Source organism: Dasypus novemcinctus, chromosome 12 (assembly GCF_030445035.2).
Source record: "Dasypus novemcinctus isolate mDasNov1 chromosome 12, mDasNov1.1.hap2, whole genome shotgun sequence".
Lineage (NCBI taxonomy): Eukaryota > Metazoa > Chordata > Mammalia > Cingulata > Dasypodidae > Dasypus > Dasypus novemcinctus.
In genome coordinates this window covers 46,211,619-46,226,953 of record NC_080684.1, presented here as the reverse complement: position 1 = coordinate 46,226,953, position 15,335 = coordinate 46,211,619, and the positions used below count along the sequence as shown (strand labels likewise).

The 15,335-nt window shown below is 41.7% G+C and overlaps 1 protein-coding gene across 2 annotated transcripts in view; it reads left to right on the top strand.

Moving 5' to 3' along the window:
* The first annotated feature begins 6,009 nt into the window (after positions 1-6,009).
* Positions 6,010-15,335, top strand: part of GNS (glucosamine (N-acetyl)-6-sulfatase) — a 60,186-nt gene continuing 50,860 nt past the window's right edge. Inside the window, exons 1-3 of one of the 2 annotated variants that reach the window (XM_058308367.1) lie at positions 6,010-6,414; positions 10,383-10,442; positions 13,412-13,618. In XM_058308367.1, the coding sequence (XP_058164350.1) occupies positions 6,211-6,414; positions 10,383-10,442; positions 13,412-13,618 (471 nt within the window). In that variant the 5' untranslated portion in view covers positions 6,010-6,210. The remainder of the gene's footprint in view (positions 6,415-10,382; positions 10,443-13,411; positions 13,619-15,335) is intronic. The other variant, XM_058308368.2, reaches the window with a different exon arrangement.

Here is a 15,335-nt window from a genome sequence, read left to right as displayed (position 1 = left end):
TATTATAAAATAGAAGTAAATACATGATGTTGTAATATGGCATATCAAGGAGTTATTAGAATTTTTCAGAGTTTAGGATCTCTGGTTTTGCAACATGGCAAAGCAAATATCCATAGGCTTAGAATAGAAATTAAAGATCGTCACCTTTGACAAAAAAAAAGGAACACTATTTTCATATGAAGCTTCAGATGAGCCAATTATTAAGGAAGAAAGCCATTTTTAATTTTTTTCTTGTAATTGAAGATACCGCAATAGAAGGCATAAAAATATGCATTTTGAATTATATATAAATCTGGAAGAAACTTTCAGTTTCTCATATGACCTACACAAGTCACAGGAAATGTGAGAAGAAATATTACAGTGCCCCGTATAAATTTATATTTAAAATTAAATTCACGTACATAAAACTGATTTGAATGAAGAGGAAATCTTTTTATTTATTTATTTATTTTATTTATTTCTCTCTCCTTCCACACCCCCATTGTCTGTTATCTGTGTCCATTTGCTGTGTGTTCTTTTTGTCCGCTTCTGTTGCTGTCAGCGGCACGGGAATCTGTGTTTCTTTTTGTTGTGTCAGCTCTCCGTGTGTATGGCGCCATTCCTGGGCAGGCTGCACTTTCTTTCGCGCTGGGCAGCTCTCCTTACTGGGCGCGCTCCTTGCGTGTGGGGTCCCCTACGTGGGAGACACCCGTGCGTGGCATAGCACTCCCTGCGTGCATCAGCACTGTGTGTGGGCCAGCTCCACACAGGTCGAGGAGGCCCAGGGTTTGAACCACGGACCTCCCAAGTGGTAGGCGGAGGCCCTAACCACTGGGCCAAGTCCGCTTCCCGAAAGCAAATCTTTGTAGAAAAATTTTTCTACAAGAATCATCATCTCTAGATATACTAAAATATCTATTTTGAAATAACTTATCAGAAATTTATCCCATTATCATCACAGCCTATAAAATACCCTAAACAACTCCAGTAAAAGTTACAGCAGCAGAAAATCTTTCTCAAAATTAAAAACAATTAGAAGTTATTTGTAATATTGCATTTGCCAAGAGTGACTGACACTGCTTTCAAATACATCTACTGAAAATAAATTTACTAAAACTATAATTTTCCATGGCCTAATAAGTGAATTTTCAGAAAGGCAAGCCAGAAAAATTGTATAAGCAATCAAGATATCACATTAGTTGAGTATGATTATTGTATTATAAAAAATTATGACAACAAAAATAGGTCTTTTGCAATTTGTAAATTACTCAAGTATCACTACAGCCCCTATAAGGATTTATAAGTAATAAAATATTTTTAAAGGAAAAGGCTTTATATTTTAGTGCCTTTAGTGACACTTTTTTTTCTGCTTTTCAAAGAAGGTCTCAGATTACGTAGCCAGCTCTACCTGCTGCAGAGCCCTTTCCTGCCCCAGCCCCCACCCAACGCTGTTTGCCTTTCGCTTCACTTGGATAAGGGTTGGGGCAATATTCTCAGGCATAGAATGTTTGGCATCCAGATCTCAAAGAGACCTACCAGACACTGTACTTCCTTCTAAGGGAAACAGGATGCAGCAATTTGTCTTCTACTTTGGAGGCAATGCCCTGGCACACCCCTGACAACTGGATCCCTAAAATCCTATGCTAAAATGTCAGGTCTGAAATTTTCACAGGGTTTATCTCCCACCCTCTGGGGCACATGTGTCTTATTGAGGCTTTCAGCATGCTAGCTACCCCTTGTTCATCCTGGCTGATATGCATGTATTCATCGCTCATTGTATTGAATGTACTGATCAGTGTGTTCAATGGATGTGAAATTCTGTAGGTTGCCCCGACCAACCACCTAGATCAGTCCAGACTATATTATGACATAGAGTAGGAAAGGTAGCATGGCCCTGGGGCAAAATTGTCTTTTTTGTCCAATCCATATGAATGTGAGCTGTTTCTGGACCTCTTTCCCAATTGTAATAGAAAAGAACACATTCACCAAATCAATGGTTGCTTACCAGGTACCTGAGGCCATATTAATCTGCTCTCGCTAAAATATGACAGCCAACATGGCCACTGCAATTGGGGCTAATACTTGGTGGAGCGAGTTGTTGTCTACAGTCGTTCTTCACAATCCACCTGGTTTCTGCAGGAGCCAGACTGAGTAATTAAATGGAGATATGACAGGGACCATGTTATGGGTTGAATTGTGTCCACCCCACTGCACCCCCAAAAAAACATATGTTGCAGTCCTAATTCCCAGTACCTCAGAAAGTGACCTTATTTGTCAACAGGATCATTACAGATAGAATTAGACAAGTTAAAATGAGGTACTAGAGTTGGGTTGGCCCTTAATCCAATAAGACTGGTGTCCTCAGAAGGAGAAAAGACACACAGGAGGCAGAGGGGAGAAGGCCATGTGATGACTTGGCAGAGAAAGCCAAGGACTGGCTGCAAGCTACCACCAGAAGCCAGGAGGAAGAGATGGAACAGATTCTTCCCTTCGAACATCAGAGGAAACATGGCCCTGCCAAACCTTGATTTCAGTCCCCACCATAATGGTAAGACAGTACATTTCTGCTGTTTTTTTTAAAGATTTATTTATTTATTTAATTCCCCCCCTCCCCCGGTTGTCTGTTCTCTGTCTCTATTTGCTGCATCTTGTTTCTTTGTCCGCTTCTGTTGTTGTCAGCGGCAGGGGAAGTGTGGGCGGCGCCATTCCTGGGCAGGCTGCACTTTTTTTTCACGCTGGGTGGCTCTCCTTTCGGGTGCACTCCTTGCGCGTGGGGCTCCCCTACGCGGGGGACACCCCTGTGTGGCAGGGCACTCCTTGCGCACATCAGCACTGCGTATGGGCCAGCTCCACACGGGTCAAGGAGGCCCGGGGTTTGAACCGCGGACCTCCCATGTGGTAGACGGACGCCCTAACCACTGGGCCAAGTCCGTTTCCCCATTTCTGCTGTTTTAAACTACCCAATTTGCAGTACTTTGTTACAGCATTCCTAGGAAACTAAGACATTGGCTGAATAATATTCCAGTGTATGAATAAACCACATTTGAGTTATCTGCTCAACAGTTGATAAGACATTTGGGATGTACCACTTTTTGGCTATTATGAATAATGCTGCTTTAAATATTCACATTCAAGTTTTTGTGTGGACATATTTGCAGATCTCTTGAGTAAATAAATACCTAGGAGTGGGATTGCTGGGGCCTCTTCTAACCTGTTCTTTATTCCACGGCCTGAAGGATTTTCTAAACATTCACGAATATCCCTCTTCTACTCCTTCAGTGGTTTCCCATTTCCATTAAAGACCAATATCCTTAATATAAGACCTGACCTGGGAAGCGGACTTGGCCCAGTGGTTAGGGCGTCCATCTACCACATGGGAGGTCCGCGGTTCAAACCCTAGGCCTCCTTGACCCGTGTGGAGCTGGCCCATGTGCAGTGCTGATGTGCGCAAGGAGTGCTGTGCCATGCAGGGGTGTCCCCCTTGTAGGGGAGCCCCTCGTGCAAGGAGTGTGCCCTGTAAGGAGAGCCGCCCAGCATGAAAAAAGTGCAGCCTGCCCAGGAATGGCGCCGCACACACAGAGAGCTGACACAAGATGATGCAACAAAAAGCAGATTCCCATTCTGCTGACAACAGAAGCAGACAAAGAAGAACACACACGCAGCAAATGGACACAGAGAGCAGACAACGGCGGGGGGGGTGGGTTAGGGGGGAAGGAGAGAGAAATAAATACGATAAAATAAATCTTAAAAAAAAAAATCTGACCCCTGTCTACCTCTCTCCTCCTCCTTTTACTCCAACCACCCTGGCTCTCTTAGTTTTTTTAATGTACCACCTTGGGGCCTTTGCATCCCACTGTACTCTCTACCTAAAAGACACGCCACTACTCTACTACTCCATTTATGAAGTTATTTCCCCTCAATCTTCAGACCTTCACTCAAAGGTCACTTCCTTGGGATGCCTTAGACTAGGTCAGCCACACCCTATTCTACCTTAAATGTTCCCATTGCACTCTTTACTTTTCCTTCATAGTGCATCTCCTAATTTGTAGCTATATACTTCTGTGACAATGTCTGTCTCTCTGCCCCTAGATTGCAAATTCCAAGAAAGAGGAACCGTGACTCCTCAGCATTAGCCTGGTATTGTTGTAGAATTTGAGAGAGGTTCAATTATTTAAGTATAGAGAGGCCAGGACTCAGGAATGATTTTGAGAAGGAAAAATGGTTTATTGACCACCAACCGGCTGGACTCGGGAGCTTTCTGTTTCAGGAGCTTTCTGTTTCAATCCCGAGCCCCGAACAAGATTTTCAAATTTCTTTTATACAGAGAGGAAAGGCCAAATGGTCCTTTTGTTTCAGTTCTCAATAGGCTTGAATTAGCATATATTTCCACATCTTAGGTAAGCTTTTAGCATGGACCTCAGGCATTAGATAAGCTTTTAGCATATTTGGTTTGCATTTCCCCTGAATACTTAAAGTTTATAAACCTTGCATTGTTAAACTGTTTCCTGGTCACCAAGGGCAGGACTGCAGCCTTTTATCATCCCACACCCACAAGTCAGATAGATTAGGTTATCTCTGAAGAGACAAAGAGCCTCCCACCCATAGCCCACATCAGTATCTAGAACAAAGGTAACACCTAATTACACAATTTCTGGTCTCTTTACAATCTATCCTTGAACCAAAAACAATAACATAATTTTGCAATTTGGGGCATCAAGGAAGATGGAACAGGTTCTTTTTTTGTGCAAGGAAGTCTTCCTGGAAGTCTTCAAATTTAAACACATTGGAGTTAGTTATTCCACTGGTTCACAAAATTAGCCCCACCTGGAAACTATAACCCAGTTCTCTGGCTGTCCTGGGAACTGCTCTGACCAGATTTTCAGCAGAATTCTTCTTTTAGCAAAACTATTTAGAGTCTCTTGCCTTCTGTAGATTTATTTTTTAAATGTAATAAAACAAAGGCAACCCTTCTTTTGCATAAGCCCTATCATTGTATACATTACTTTTCAAAGAATTGTCACCTTATTTTTAACTTGAAGTATAGTACTTTCACAAGTTTTGAAAGAACTTTCTTGTCAGATAGTCCAGTTTAGAGGAAGTATACTTTGTTAGGAGCAATAAGTTATTCACATCCTGTTGTACTAAGTTGGAAATAAGACTTGATAGTTCACCTTGCCAGAGATATTTATATTTTTATCCATTTTAGGAGCGCAACCACAAAAATGTTTGGAGCTCTGTGTTTCATGGAATTTTTTCCCTAAGATCACTTAATAGTACGTTTGGATGACCATGCTTCAGGGTTTTGTTTGTTCGTTTTTGTTCAATGTACACATTCACCCAACATCTTCCAAGACGAATTTCAGAAATTCACCCAGGATATTAGGGTAAAGCTGTCAGGATATCCCTAAGCGTGCTTTCTTTTAACCTCGATTTCAGCGGTAGAATAGCAGAACATGTTTCTATATTGTGGTGTAAAAAGAGCTGACTTGGAATCCCAGCTACAAATTTAACAGGTGAGCAAAATGAGAAAGTTAATACCCAGCTCATCAGTTGTAGAGAGAATTAAAACACGATTAAGCAAAAGAGCCCTCAATAAATGTTTGTTGATGAGGGGGTAAACGCGTAGGGCCTACCCATCAGCCGATCTTATCCGGTAGTCACTTTCCTTTTTCAGTCTGTCCCTGATGATTTCCTTCTCCTTTTTATTTATCCTCCCTCCATTTTAATCTTTCCACCAAATGCTCAGAAACAGTTGCTAGCAGACCCCACCTCGAGCCTCAACCTGAGGCCAGCCGAGGTCTCACGCTCACCCCGAGCCCCAGCCTGAGGCCAGCCGAGGTCTCACGCTCACCCCGAGCCTCAGCCTGAAGCCAGCCGAGGTCTCACGCTCACCCCGAGCCTCAGCCTGAAGCTAGCCCAGCTCTCACGCTCACCCCGGCTCCCGGCCCCTTTCCAGGTACTTCCCGGTGTTTCCCTCCCAGCTGCTCCAACCCGCCCTTTCCGCCGGCAGCCCCGCCCCCGGGCCTGCCCGCGCCCGCCCGTCACGTGACGGCACGGTAGGCTCCGCCCCCTGGTCCCGGCTCATGTGATTGCGCCTGAGGAGAAAACGCCTGACCCTAGACCCTGGCCTTCACCGCACTGCCTTTTCCTGCGGTTGGTCAGCTTTTCTCCCTCCCGCCACCTGCGAGTCCCCGGACCCCATCCCGGGGTCCCCCCAGAATCCTGTCTGCCATGCGGCCCCTGTTTCTGGCCTCAGGTGGGCCCCGGCAGGGCAGTCCCCGCCGCCTGTCTTCCTGCAGGGGCTGCAGCCCAGCACTGCTGCTGCTGTTGCTGATGGGCGGCTCTCTGGGGGTCTCCGGGGTGGCGGCGGGCTCTCGGAGGCCCAATGTGGTGCTGCTCCTCACCGACGACCAGGACGAAGTGCTCGGCGGCATGGTAACTCTTATCCCTGTGTCGTGCCCCGCCCCCTCCATCTCCCGGGCTGTCTCCCTGGTTTCTTGCTCTTTCTGCGCCCCCCCCCCCCCCCCCCCACTCGCTGGACTGGCAGCCTTTACCTTGGGTAGGTTTGGTTTTTCCACTTGAGGCCCTTTAGGCAGGTTTGAGGGACTGTAGAACTCTATTTCCTCTTTACTGCCCCCGCTTTCTTCTGGATTGACGCACGCACGCACCACACAGAGCGCTTAAGGTGTTGCTTCTGCCGGCTGGGGGTGGGTTGAACCAGTGAGGGGCAGATGCTGGCTAAGAACACTCAAGCCATGACTGTTGTCTGTGTGTGTGTGTAAATACAAAACAGCCAATGAAAGTTCAGCCCCCTTAGGGGGACCTGGGTCACCTCTGCATTTGTGGCAACCGTGTCAGTACCTGATACTTGTAAAGTAAGTACAGAAGTGAGGTAGTCTGGTTTGAAGGCTGTGGAACTATTCAGAGTGTGTTTTTCCTCACAAGAATCGAGAAAATTCACTTAGCTTAATTGAACACCCGGCTGATGCATTAGATACTGTCATTGTTCCCATTTTATATCAAAATGGCTGTCGTCATGAGACTTTATTCTCTCCCAGAGTTAATTTTACTTCTTAAAGTCTGGAAACAGGACCTTTGGGAATATTAATCCTCACTCCTAATCACTGAGGTCCAGAAAATGGCTTGCTCGAGGTCATTGGTTGAGGCAATCAGGTGAAATCCTGACTCCTCCTCTGGCTTTGGGTCTGGCATTCCTCTTACCTCTTCTAAGAGAATTGTTTTACTGGATTCTTCCTTTCAGTTCTTCTGCTTTCAGTTGAATGTTTAGACTTTGAAAACACTTAGGGCAAAAGGTCCCAACTTTTCCAGGTGGTAACACCCTAGATCGGTGTCTTCACTGGGGAACCTGTGTTTGAGTTAAGAAAACGGTTTAGTGAAAAGCTACCAGCATTTTTGCTTTTCTGTGGAATAGGGTAGAATAGGAAGGGTTCCTATAAAACATGTAATAAACAGAAGCATACCCATAAGTACATATATCTGAATTGTAAAGTAAATGTATCTTACTAAGCATTGTGTTCAAGAGTATGAGTCTTTTCTAACTTACGTTTAAGATACTTGCGTTATGACCCCACACGTCTTCCCATCACATATGCCTTACTGCCTATTAGTTTCTCCCCAGCCACATTGATATAAAAAAGCCTCGACTTTATTCCCCTCGTCCCCCAAAATTTGAATCTGACTTAGTGAGGGAGAGTCACATGTTTTTCTAATTGTTTAATATCCAAGTTGTACCAATCCTCTCAGTTTGTGTGGATTTTACTTTGGTTTTGCCACCACTCCAACCTTTACTTATCCTCTTCATGACATTACTAATTTTTTAAAATTCTATTGTGTCTTTGAAGAGTGTTTTGTTCAGAAAAAAGCCGCCATCTCTATTACAAGCTAATAGTTAAAGGACTAAAACTCTTATGTCAAGCGTTCATATCTTTGTTGAAAACAAAATTCATCATTTATATATAAGGTGTTTAGAATTCACTTTCTTCAGTTCTCATGGGAAACAATCTGTATGTGCATCAGCTGTTTTCTGTATATTTTAAAGGCTCTTCCTTTTAGGTTATTAATCCCCTTTGCTTCTTTAAACCAGTAGCTATTTCTTCTAGGTATTTGTACTAGAGAGAGGAACCAAATATAAGTGGGTATAGCGAGTCAAGCTTAATGCTCCCAGCTCTAGGGAGAATTTTGGCTTCTCTTGTAGCTTTTTTTTTCAGAATATGTGACCACTAATTGTCAAATAGGCCTTGACAGGGAACAGCTAAAGACAATACATTCGAAAATCTGCTTGGAGCTAGGCAGGGTATGAGATGTTTTCATTTGTCCTTCATTTATGACAGAAGTTCTCTGATGTAGATATTGTCTTTATCTTTTTTTTTTTTTTTTTTAATGGTTAGTTTTTTTGTTTTTTTTTTTTTAAGATTTATCTTTATTTATTTAATTCCCCTCCCTTCCCCTGGTTGTCTGTTTTCTGTGTCTTTTTGCTGCGTCTTGTTTTCTTTTGTCCGCTTCTGTTGTCGTCAGCCGCCCGGGAAGTGTGGGCGGCGCCATTCCTCGGCAGGCTGCTCCCTCCTTCGCGCTGGGCGGCTCTCCTTATGGGGGGCACTCCTTGCGCGTGGGGCTCCCCTATGCGGGGGACACCCCTGCGTGGCAGGGCACTCCTTGCGCGCATCAGCACTGCGCATGGGCCAGCTACACACGGGTCAAGGAGGCCCGGGGCTTGAACCACGGACCTCCCATGTGGTAGACGGACGCCCTAACCACTGGGCCAAAGTCCGTTTCCCTGTCTTTATCTTTATCTTTCCTTTAAATAAAAGGAAACTAAAACTTAGGCTTAAGTAAGTTGGCCAAGGTTCACATAGCTGATAAGTAGTGAAGCCCTTTTTCTCCTACTTTACAATACTGTAATCATACTGACTTGCACATACCACACCATCACAGTCATTTATACCATAGATCAGAGATTCTTAGGGGGACATTCAGGGACTCCAGTGGAGTTGGAGCTCCTTAATTTACTCGTAAAACTTTGTGTATAGTATCTCCATTTTTGTGGAGAGGGAGTTCTCTTCCCCCTAAAAAAATTTAAGAATTGCTGCCAGTGACTAAATAAACAGTGATCAGCTCCTAGACTAACTCAGGTCAAAGGACTATATATTTGCATGATTTTGCTTTAGTTAGGAGTCTTTCAGTCATCTTTGCAATGGTCTTTTATGTAATAGTGTTGGCTTTAACATTTCACTGTATTTGATGCAGGTATCACCTGTGAGGCTCTATTATTTTAGCTTTTTTTGGGGGGGGGGGGTCCAGGGAACTTTGAAAAAAAAAATCTAGGGAGCCAATGTGGCTCAGTGGTTAAGCTCTGGCTTCCTACATATGAGATCCAGGGTTCAGTCCCCGGCCCCGATACCTCAAAAATCGAAAATTAAAGGCAGTCCCCAATAAACATTTTTTAAAAATATATATTTCTTGAGTTATGTTTGTATTATCAATCTTTAAGGAATTAATACAACAAAAACTTAAAACTGCATTCAGTATGGTCTTTGGTTTTGAAGGTACTTCAGAATCATAAACTGACTCATCATAAAAAATGAGTCTCTTCAACATTGCTTTCTTGTTGTTTGGAATCTAACTAAAGATTATTAGTGTTCCTTTTATTTGTATTTAAATAACTGTCTTCTAATTTTTATCCCCACCTCAGGGTTTGGCAGTTAATTGTTCTTTACTTGTCAGGATCTTAGATTCGAGTCAAAGATGAAAAGCAAGGATATAAGCAAAGTGGTTTCTGACTGTTCTTTTGCTTGACAGAGTTCTGTGTACACCTGTTTTCCACCCAGTTCATGTCCTCTAAGGTGTTGAGCAGTCTATAGTGCAGAGGACAGTGAGCTTGTAGTTGGAAAATGTGCATCTGGGCTGTACCACTGAGTGTCTAATTTTTACTCAGTCTCTGGACCTTGGGACTTTTCTGGCTTTCAGAATCTGTTTTGTTTTATTTCTGTTTTAAGGGGTGGTGGGCTCTTTTCATGTTTTCCACACCGTGTTTCTAAAGCTGAATTAATAGAGATGACTGCATCATAAGGTGGCTTTTGACAAATAAGAAAAAGCCACCAAACTTGTTATACTGCAAATTGCTGGAATAATGCCATTAGTGGTTAACTTTCCCTTCTGTAAGCATTATGTCCCCCTGAACTTTTGCACAGGATACCCATGACTATAACCAGATCTATTTGGTTCATCACCACAGTCATCCAGGATTCTTGGCTGTTGCTTAGGGTCAGGTGGAGCTGATGTTTGGGAATAATAGATTGAGAAGAGGGTGTAAGAAAACACAAATTATAGTTTCTATTTCAATTTCTTGGAATAAATCGCTTAACTAATAATTACTTATTTTGCAGACACCACTAAAGAAAACCAAGACCCTCATTGGAGAGATGGGGATGACTTTCTCCAGCGCTGTAAGTTTTAAAACTAATTTTACTTGAATTGTATTGAAGTTCTAAGAAGAAGTACTTTTGGATAGCGCCTAGTTTTGTGTATAAACATAGATTAAAAAGATCCAAAATAAAATACTAACAAATTAAATTCAAGAATCATGGATCATAACCAAGTAAGTGACAGTCTTGGAATAGAAGGGTAGCTTAATATTAGGAAATGCACCAAACAGCAGCATAGCATTGTGCTTAAGAGCATAGAGTTTGGAGCCTTTTTGAATACTCTGTCTGCCTTTTTTCTGGATGTGTGATCTTGGGCAAGTTATCTAACTTCTCTGGCCCTTTGTTTCCCAGTTTGTAAGTAAAGAAAGAAAATTAGATGATCATTTCACTAGATACTTGAAAGGTGTTTGAAATTCTAGCTTCCTTTCCTGATAATTTATTAAACTGATAGGAGAATACATCTTTTTTCTTCTTTTTTTTGTCTTTATTTATATTTTAATGTTAAATTCAAAAAATATGAGGTCCCCATATACTCCCCACCCCCCTCCCCCCACTCCTCCACCCATAACAACAATCTCCTCCATCATCATGAGACATTCATTTCATTTGGTGAATACATCTCTGAGCACCACTACACCTCATGGTCAATGGTCCACATCATAGCCCACCCTCCCACAATAGCCCTGCTGTGGGGAAGAGACAATAAGCTAACACTTCTCATTTAATGTTGTCCTGGAACATCTAGTTATTGCCATAAGTCTTATGAAAATAAGTAAAAAACTACTGGAAAAAGAATTGTTTCTACTTGTTTGGAGAATTGTTGAAAACTTTTTAAATTGACAGACATCATCAAGGTAGAAATGAAAAATAAAATCAATTACTTTCTTCCATATAGCCACTTAGAGAAATAGAAGTGGGAGAAGATCCCATTTATAATAGCAGCAAAATATAAGCTCCCTAGGAATAACTATTGGTGGCAAGAAATGGGTAAGATATATATAAATAAAGTTTCAGAACTTGGTAGAGTGATATGAAAGTATTTGAGGGAAGCAGATGTGGCTTGAGCAGTTGGGCACCCATCTACCTCATGGAGGTCCCGGGTTCGGTTCCCAGTGCCTCCTAAAGAAGATGAGCAAGGCAGTGAGCTAACACAACGAGGAGACACGAGAGACACAACAAACAGGGAGAGGAGATGACTCAAGCAATTGAGCACCTCACTCTCACATGGAAAGTCCTGGGCTCAGTTCCCATGCCTCCTATAAAAAGAAGACGAGCAGACACAGAGAGCACACAACGAGCAGATAGCACACAAACAACAAGAAAGGGGGGATAAATCTTAAAAAAAAAAAGAACTTCATTCCTTAAAAAAAAGAAGTACTTAATAAGTAGATGTTTATTCTACTTTAGATCCCAACAACTATTTTTTTAGACTTAATTAAATGATTCCAAAAGTTATTGGAGGGAAGTGAACTTGGCCCAATGGATAGGGCGTCCGCCTACCATATGGGAGGTCCGTGGTTCAAACCCTGGGCCTCCTTGACCCATGTGGAGCTGGCCCATGTGCAGTGCTGATGCATGCAAGGAGTGCCCTGCCACGCAGGGGTGTTCCCCATGTGGGGAGCCCCACGTGCAAGGAGTGCGCCCTGTAAGGAGAGCTCCCCAGCGTGAAAGAAAGTGCAGCCTGCCCAAGAATGGTGCTGCACGCACGGAGAGCTGACACAACTAGATGACGCAACAAAAAGAAACACAGGTGCCACTGATAGGGATAGAAGTGGTCACTGAAGAACACACAGCAAATGGACACAGAGAGCAGACAACTTGTGGGCGGGGGGAGAGAAAATAAATCTTAAAAAAAAAAAGTTATTGGAATACATAAGTAGGTAAGAATAATCAAGGTGATTTTTTAGAAGGAAGAAATTGCCTTGTCAGATACTGAACTATAACTGGAAGATAACAGTAGAACATTGTGATACTGGCCATAAAATAGAAGAGAATAAAAGAGAGAGTTGCCAGTGTAAAAATTACAGAAGTCAAACATCTAACAAAATTAAAAGACAAAAGTAAAAGTGGGAACAGTTCGTAACATGACTGACTCCCTCCTTAACTCAAATCTAATGTAAGACAAGGTTAGTAGCCTAGGAAGAAAATGGGTAAAACAGATGAGCAGACAATTCATATAAACACACTTGGTTACTGTGCATTTGGAGAATGTTCATCAGTATTTTAAAATGTCAAATCCAATTAAAAGGTAAAATAAATGCTAAGCATTTGAAAGTGATAGCATCTAGTTTTTAGTGGGTTTTTTGTTTGTTTGTTTTTTGTTTTTGAGGTACTGGGATCAGGAGTTGAACCCAAGACCTAGTATGTGGGAAGCCAGTGCTCAATCACTTGAGCTACATCCATTCCTCAGCAGCATCTAGTTTTGGCAAAGGTGTACTGGAATATGAATTTATTCCTGGCTGGTGAGAGTATAAGCTAGTATTACTTTTCTGTAAAGTGGTTTGGTGATGTATATTAAGACCTTTACAAATATTTTTGGATAAAATGGGAAAGTGGTTGATGACAGTAGGTAACAGAAACAAAATTAGTATAAGATGGAAAAAAATCTGTCCACTATATCAAGTGATACAGGAAATGTATTAGCATGAAAATTCATCTCTGCTTCCTGGTTACCTTACTTTCAAGTAGTCGTCTTTATCATGGGTTATCACCAATTTTATGCCATGCTGTCCTCTGTGTCATCCTATAGAAGAAACCAACTGAAAAAGATATGTTCTCTCAATTTGTTTTCTCTGCTTTACCGTCTCCACTTTGTGGCTCAAAGCAGTTCTGAAGTGTGTAATGTGTAAAGAAAATCTCTATTGCATGGAAAATCTGCAAATTAAAATTTGAAACTATAATATTGAGCAGCTTGCTTTATTTTCTTTAGATGATGAGAAATCCACCTGACTTGTGTAACTCTGTCTTTTTTACTTGTGTTCCCTTTGTAGTACGTGCCAAGTGCTCTTTGCTGTCCCAGCCGAGCTAGTATCCTGACAGGGAAGTACCCGCATAATCATCACGTTGTTAACAACACTTTAGAGGGAAACTGTAGTAGTACATCTTGGCAGAAGATCCAAGAACCAAATACTTTCCCAGCAATTCTCAGATCAATGTGTGGTTATCAGACCTTTTTTGCAGGAAAATACCTAAATGAGGTATGTTGAATGATTTTAATTCTTGCTTTTTTTTTTTTTGCTAACAGTTTTTTAAATGTTAATATAATTCACATTACTTCTTTTTTAATCTTTTTTAAAATAAATTTTTATTAAAATATATCATTTATACATGAACATACATAAATAATAAGTGTATAGTAAAAGTTGTGAACTTAAAAAAAGTACATGCATCTCATACAGGGCTCCCATACATCACCTCATCATCAACATCTTGCATTGTTGTGAAACATTTGTTACAGACTATGAAATAGCATTGTAAAAATATTACTACTATAGCCCGTATCTTAAAATTTGCTGTAATTTTTCCCCAACCCAATTATTAAGACCTGGTATTAATATTACACATTTTTTATAGTTCATGAGAGAACATTCTCATATTTGTCCTGTTAACCATGTCCATCTTCCATCACTGGGTTCCTTGTTATACAACACCATGTTTTGTACAATCCATTCAAAGTATACACTCAGTGGCTCTCCTTTTCTTGAGATTTGTGCTGTCATCACCTCAGTCAATTTTCGAACATTTTCATTACTCCAAAAAGAAAAATCCACTACCTTGTTATACCCCCAATAGTTATCTCTTAGAATTGATATATGTTCTTTGTCACTGCTGAAAAATATTACAATATTACTATTGTCCATAAGTTACATTAGCTGTAATTTTCCCATATATCACCTTATGTTTAACATGTTGTAAAAGAACATTCTTATACTATCAACTGCAGTGTTCATCCACCACGAAAATCACTGTTACACATACCCTGGGTTATTCTCTAGTTTCCTTTCTTTTTTTTTTTAAAGATTTATTTTTTTATTTCTCTCCCCTTCCCCTCCCCCAGTTATCTGCTCTCTGTGTCCATTTGCTGTGTGTGCTTCTGTGACGGCTTCTATCCTTATCAGTGGCACTGGAAATCTGTGTTTCTTTTTGTTGCATCATCTTGTTGTGTCAGCTCTCTGTATGTGTGGTGCCATTCTTGGGCAGGCTGCACTTTCTTTCACGCTGGGCGGCTCTCCTTATGGGGCACACTCCTTGCGTGTGGGGCTCCCCTATGCAGGGGTGTCCCCCATGCGGCTCGGCACTCCTTTCGCGCGTCAGCACTATGCATGGGCCAGCCCCACACGGGTCAAGGAGGCCTGGGGTTTGAACCGTGGACCTCCCATGCGGTAGGCGGACGCCCTATCCATTGGACCAAGTCTACTTCCCTAGTTTCCTTTCAACTGACATTTACTTCCACAGACTACCCTTTTCAGCCACAACCTCATTTATAAATCTGCAGTGTTAGTTATACTCACTATATTGTGTTACCATCAACTCTATTCATTTCCACACTTTCACCAAAAAAAAAAAAACACCTTATTAAAAAATTCTACATACATTAAGCCTCGGATCCCATTCTCAACCCACATTCTATCTCCTAGTAACCTCTACTCTAGAGTTTACCTCCGTAAGTTTGCTCATCGTATTTAGTTCATATTGGTGATATCATACAATATTTGTTCCTTTGTGTCTGGTTTATTTCGCTCAACATAATTTCCTCACAGTTCATCCATGTTGTCATATGCATCCCAATTTCATTTCTTTTTATGGTTGAATAGTATTCCACTGTATGTATATACCACATTTTGTTTACCACTCTTTAGTTAACGGACACCTGGATTGTTTCTATCTTTTGGCAATTGTGAATAATGCCACTGT